This window comes from Hirundo rustica, chromosome 4 (assembly GCF_015227805.2).
Source record: "Hirundo rustica isolate bHirRus1 chromosome 4, bHirRus1.pri.v3, whole genome shotgun sequence".
Classification (NCBI taxonomy): domain Eukaryota; kingdom Metazoa; phylum Chordata; class Aves; order Passeriformes; family Hirundinidae; genus Hirundo; species Hirundo rustica.
In genome coordinates, this window is record NC_053453.1 from 64,223,668 (window position 1) to 64,229,151 (window position 5,484).

The 5,484-nt window shown below is 46.6% G+C and overlaps 1 protein-coding gene across 1 annotated transcript; it reads left to right on the forward strand.

Moving 5' to 3' along the window:
* Positions 1-167: 167 nt before the first annotated feature.
* On the forward strand, positions 168-5,484 carry RAB19 (RAB19, member RAS oncogene family). The gene is made up of 3 exons (XM_040063147.2): positions 168-499; positions 1,342-1,525; positions 3,668-5,484. Exons 1-3 carry the CDS (start codon positions 305-307, stop codon positions 3,931-3,933), a joined length of 645 nt encoding a protein of 214 aa, XP_039919081.1. The 5' UTR covers positions 168-304; the 3' UTR covers positions 3,934-5,484.

Consider the following 5,484-nt stretch of genomic DNA (forward strand, 5'->3'; position numbering starts at 1 on the left):
GGTCCCGCGGAGCGGCGGGAGCTGTAGTCCGGCCGCGGCCGCCGCCGGGGCCCTGCCCGCCCCCTGCGCGGGGCGGGAGCGGGCGGCGCCGGCCCCGCGGCCCGGCCGAGCCCGGGGCGGGGAAGAGAAGGGAAGGGAAGGGAAGGGGCGGACTACAGCTCCCGCCGGCCCCGCGGCAGGGCGGCGCAGAGCGGCGCCACCTGTGCCGGCAGGGCAGGTGAGCGCCTGGGACGGGGCTCCTTCCTCGGGCCCGCGGCTCCTCCTCCTCCTCAGCGCCTCGCCGCAGGCCCGCCCGGCAGCCGCGATGCCGTTCCCCAGCTCCGGCGCGGACGATGCCTTCGACTACCTCTTCAAGATCATCCTGATCGGCGACTCCAACGTGGGGAAGACGTGCGTGGTGCACCGCTTCAAGACAGGGCAGTACAACGAGAAGCAGCAGAACACCATCGGCGTCGACTTCACCGTGCGCTCGATGGACATCGACGGCAAGAAAGTAAAGGTCGGTGGCGGGGGCGAGCCCGAGCCTCCGGGCGAGCGGCGCCTCGGCCGTGCCATCCTTCCTTGCAGGTGCCAGGGAGCGGCGGGACGCGCAGCACCTGCTGGGCCCTGCTGAAAGCAGCTGGCAAAAGCCGACTGCCTTCCTAACCAGGGGTGCTTCCCTGTGGAGCTTTCTCTCGGGAAGATGCCCCGGGGGAAGCAGTCGCCCTAATTTGGGTACATACGTGCTCTCGTGACTTCTCCGCGCCTGCTTGAGGAGACGGCTTGTGCTTTGCCTGCGGGGAGCTCTTTGGAAGACGGCTGTAGTTTGGAGGGGATGTCTCCTCCCTCCAGAGATGTGTGGGTTTGAGCTGGGACACCAAAGAGGGGAACCCCCAAAGTTTGCAAAGGCTCCACTTTGATGTGTGCTTAATTTGAGGGAAGAAGACTTCCAAGACAAACACCAGAAGAAATTGTCAGCTAGAACTTTCCTCTGTGTGCAGATGAAAGTTAGAATGCCTGGCTTTTATATATAGATTTGCTCTACCCAGTCCTGTATTAGGGTTCTTCTTCTTACGCTATTAAAAGGCTGTAATATTCTATATCTTTTACTACAGTTGTTGAAAATTGGTTTCTTGGCCTCTTTGCAAAGCTGGGTTTACCCTTGGAGCTTTCTCTTTGGTCTATGTAGACGGACTCTACAGGCTTATAAATGGCTTTTCTGGTCTAGAGAAGGCAGAGCCGCACCGGCGTAGTAGAGTGTGCTGGGACAAGTCTGGCTGTCTTGTAGACAAAAGGCTGAGGGCAAGCACCTAGGAAAGTGGTATTCACCGGTCTTTACAACTTCTGTCCTTTCTCTTACAGATCCAAGTGTGGGACACAGCCGGTCAAGAGCGCTTCCGGACAATAACCCAGTCTTATTACAGGAGTGCCCATGGGGCCATCCTTGCCTATGACCTTACTAGGAGGTCCACATTTGAATCCATTCCTCATTGGATTCATGAAATTGAAAAGTATGGTGCTGCAAACTTGGTCATGATGTTAATTGGTAGGATTTTAGTTTTAAATATTGTGTTATGTAGATTTTTTAATATGAATATAAAATCTCCCTCATTTCCTACCACTACTTGAAGCATCTATGCACTATGCATTAAGGAAGAATTCAGTTCTAATTAAAATAGATCATAAAGTGTGTCAATTCAGCCTAAGCTGAAAAAAAAAGGAAAGTCATAGCCTGGTCCTCTCAGGACTAAACCCATTGCAGACAGCAAAACCTTTTTTCAGTTGTTCCTTTCCTGTTGGAATAACACAACAAGCTTTGCTGCCAGGGTGGAGGCAGGGACCACCTTCTCGAGGTTAGGAATTGCAGTAAGCCTGACCCTATACTGCTGATGCACAGGAATGTAGCAGCTCAATAATTCAAGATGAAGGGGGATGCACAGACTCCTGCTTCTCATCTTTCCTCTCTGTTCTCTTGATATGCATGCGCATTGCTCTGTAATGGGATTCCGAGCAGGTAAGACAATAGATGGGGAGATGGCTTTTGCAGAGCGTGGAGTAGTCTGCTTGCATTCCACTAGCGCTCAGGAAACTGCCTCTTTGAGGAAAGCAGCGGCTGGGAATTGCCGGGAATGAAGCCGGTAGGAAGCCGCGGTTCCTTTCCCTTGGGTGCCGTGGTTATTATTGCTCTTCCTTCCCCCGAGGAAGAAGCTGCGAAAGAGAGCAGTGGTGTGGTGAAACGCCAGAGCCTTTATTGCCTTTATTTCCACTGCCGGGGCTGGGTCTGTTCCCGTGTGCTGAGAGCAGCTCAGCAGCCGGGGCTGGGGCAGCGCTGAGCTCCAGGCAGGGCCCTGAGCTGCTGCCCCTGCTCCCAGCACACTCCGTGCTTGTGCTCGGAAGGTTCCTCCCGTCCTTCCTCGGGAAGAGACAAACGAGAAATTCTGACCTGCGTCTAATGCCGTGCTTGGAACTGGGAGCAGGGGAGGTGTAAATCACTGCACTTTGGTCGGGTTTTTCTAACTTCTGTCATGAATCTAAAGAAAGAGTCTTATCTCTGTGTGTGTGTGTGGTGGGGGATGGTGGTGGTTGTTGGGGTGTTTTTAAGAGATAAGTTCTGAAATTAGCAAAAATAAAGCTTTTGTTAAGGATCCAGCTTGGTGCTTTCTTCTGAGGCTGGTGCTGTTTGCTTTACTTACCTTGGCATAAGTCATTGTACATTTAATTACATTTAGTCATGTTATACACCTTTCTAGCAGGAGGTTAAGGTTAAGAAACCTAACTTTCCTATCTGGAACTGAAGGAGGGAAAAGTGGGTGTGCTCCTTTTAAGAAGGCAAATAACTCTCGGGGGCGTTTTTTGGCTGGTTAGTTTGGGGTTTGGGTTGTTGGAGTTTTGGGTGGGGTTTTTTTTTTGTTTGTTTCGTCTTTTTTGGTTGGTTTTTTTTTTTTTTTTTGGAGGGAGATGTTTTGTCGTTTTTGTTTTTCTTTTGTGGAGTAGGTTTTTGTTTGGTTTTTTGTTGGGTTTTTTTTTTTCTTTTAGAAATAATAAAAGGGACTTTATGGGAGGGTAGTCAGTTTATATATATTCAAGATATTAATTTGATGAAGGGTTGTCTTGAAACTATGAATGTAGACTTCAGCTAGCTACTAGAACTGATAAATCCACATGTGCTGCTACTGCCTAAATATACAAAGGTATTTTATCTGAGGTATTTCATGACAGATTTTTACTAAAGTGCTGCAAGTAAAAGTTTATACATGCAGAAGCAACTTAATATATATTTTAGGCATTAAGGTAACTGATCTGAATTCTTGTCTTTCTTTTTACATCACCCTAAAAGATTTTTGTAAAAAAATATTCAACTTAAATTATACTTAACATTTAAAACCACTAGGGAACAGGATGAGCAGTTTCTTCCAAATAATCCTTTACATCCGCTAAGTAATAAGATGAACACAGGTTTTTAGTTTTTGCTTGGATCTCATCTCATTTGCTATCATATGATTTGCTGCAGTTTTAAACCACGGTCTGTATGTGTGGCTCTGATGTATTCACATGTTGTTCTACCCAGTAATTCTTACTCCAAACATAAATCTATTGTTTAACAAAATTGAATTCATGCATCGCATTTAAAAATAAATTTTTGACTAAAGACTAAGTGATCGAAGTTTTCTCTTTGCCTTCTTTTAAGGGAACAAATCGGATTCGCTGGACAAGCGCCAAGTGCTGTTTGAAGATGCCTGCACCCTGGCAGAGAAGCACGGGCTCTTAGCTGTGCTGGAAACATCAGCAAAAGAAGCTCAAAACATAGAAGAGGTGTTCACATTAATGGCTAAGGAGCTGATAGCCCGGAATACCTTACAGCTTCATGGGGAGAACCCTCCAAACAGCTTCAGTCTTGACTCCAGGCCAGTGATTGCCAGTCCAAGTGTGGAGAAGACCCAGTGCTCCTGTTGAAGGGAGACTTCAGGGAGAACTTGGAAACTGCCATTCTTCTGAGGCAGTTTGATTCAATTTTGTTCGGTTGTTGAAAGTGTTCTATGTGGCCTCAAGCCATCTCTCTTGATATTTCTACCTTGCAGTTTGGCTTGTGAGTATTTTCAGAGATTATTGTTGCTGTTGGTAGCACAGGTTGCTTTGAATGTAGCAATGTGAACTTCTGAGATGAGAGGACTCAGGAAGCTGCCAGCCCTTGCCTTAACCAAAGAGAACTATAAAAAATATTGCCTTTAATTATTTCCTTACATGTCTTTCTGGCTGTGTCAGAAGATAAATTTGCACCAGAGTTCTGCACTGACCCTTCTAAGCTGTGTTGCTGGTTTTAAGTACAAGCACTTTCCTCTCTGCCAGTAGGTGTAAAAAGTCTGACACATGCTTGGACACCACTAACCCTCTCCTGCCTAAACTTTCATTTAGGAGCTTGTCTGACGTCAGGCAGGTAGCCACCCATCCCAAGGAGCTTAATAACGTTTGTGAAAGTACAGGATTTCCCATCTGCCCTGAGTTCCTCACCAGACAAACCTGGAGACATCTCTGGGGTGCCATAGCAGGCAGAATATGATACACTTCTTCCTGGGGTGAGAAAATTGCCTTTCATTTTGCTTTGTAATAGTCAAGATTATTTCCAGTACTGATCTCCGTCTTGCTACATGGACTTGCTGGGAGCAGCAAAGCTTCCAGTGAAAGGATCTCTTTTTCATTCCTCCCTGCTAACCTCATCTTGCTTTTGATGTGCTGATTTTAACCAAAAGCCTTCTGTAGCTTGTGTGATGGGCCAATGGCAGCTTGAGAGTATCCCTGTAGATTTGCAAGGGAGTGTAAAGGATGGATGCAAGTTCCTGTAGAGGTCAGCAAGGGTTTAAATTAGATAAAAAATTAATTTAGATGGTTAGAGCAATTAGATGGTTTAAATTAGATAAAAATTTAAAAATTGAAATTGTGTTAGAGCGGTAAGGCGATGGTAATGAGGTGCACCAGAGAGCTGCCCTAGGTGAGTATATCTGCTGCTGCTGTGGAGACTGAACATGGTTGTAGCAATGGAAGGTTTTGGATTGCTCCCCCCAGCTGCAAGCTCTGCTACTTGGGGCTCACTTTCCTGTATACCTGAACTGAATGAAGGGTTTGGGCTGGGTTGCCTATATATATATATATATTTTTTTCTGTTGTTTGCAAGTTTTTGGGTTGTTTTTTTTTTTTTTCCAGTAGATGGAAACAGGGAAGGAGGAGGGGGAAGGAAATATTAGAGGAAGTTTTTGACTGCAGTCCACATGTACCAAAGTGTATCCCTTAGTTACTGTAAGCTATGAACTGCAACTCAAGCTCTGTAAGGATAAAACACAGTTTGTGTTACATGCAAAGCCGCCTTGGGAAGGCTGGGGTGTTGACAGCTTACCCAATGGCTGGCTGCCCCTGTTTCCTAAGTCCTTGAAAAATAGGGAAAAACATGTAGCAAGTATTGCTGGAAAATCTTGTCTTAGAAGCACAAAAAATAAAGGAGAATGAATCATT

Excerpts from the sequence above, each read along its gene's own strand:
- RAB19 (XM_040063147.2), top strand. The coding sequence starts at position 305 with ATGCCGTTCCCCAGCTCCGGCGCGGACGATGCCTTCGACTACCTCTTC. Across the intron at positions 500-1,341 it reads TCGACGGCAAGAAAGTAAAG|ATCCAAGTGTGGGACACAGC; the intron begins GTCGGTGGCGGG and ends TTTCTCTTACAG. Across the intron at positions 1,526-3,667 it reads CTTGGTCATGATGTTAATTG|GGAACAAATCGGATTCGCTG; the intron begins GTAGGATTTTAG and ends CCTTCTTTTAAG.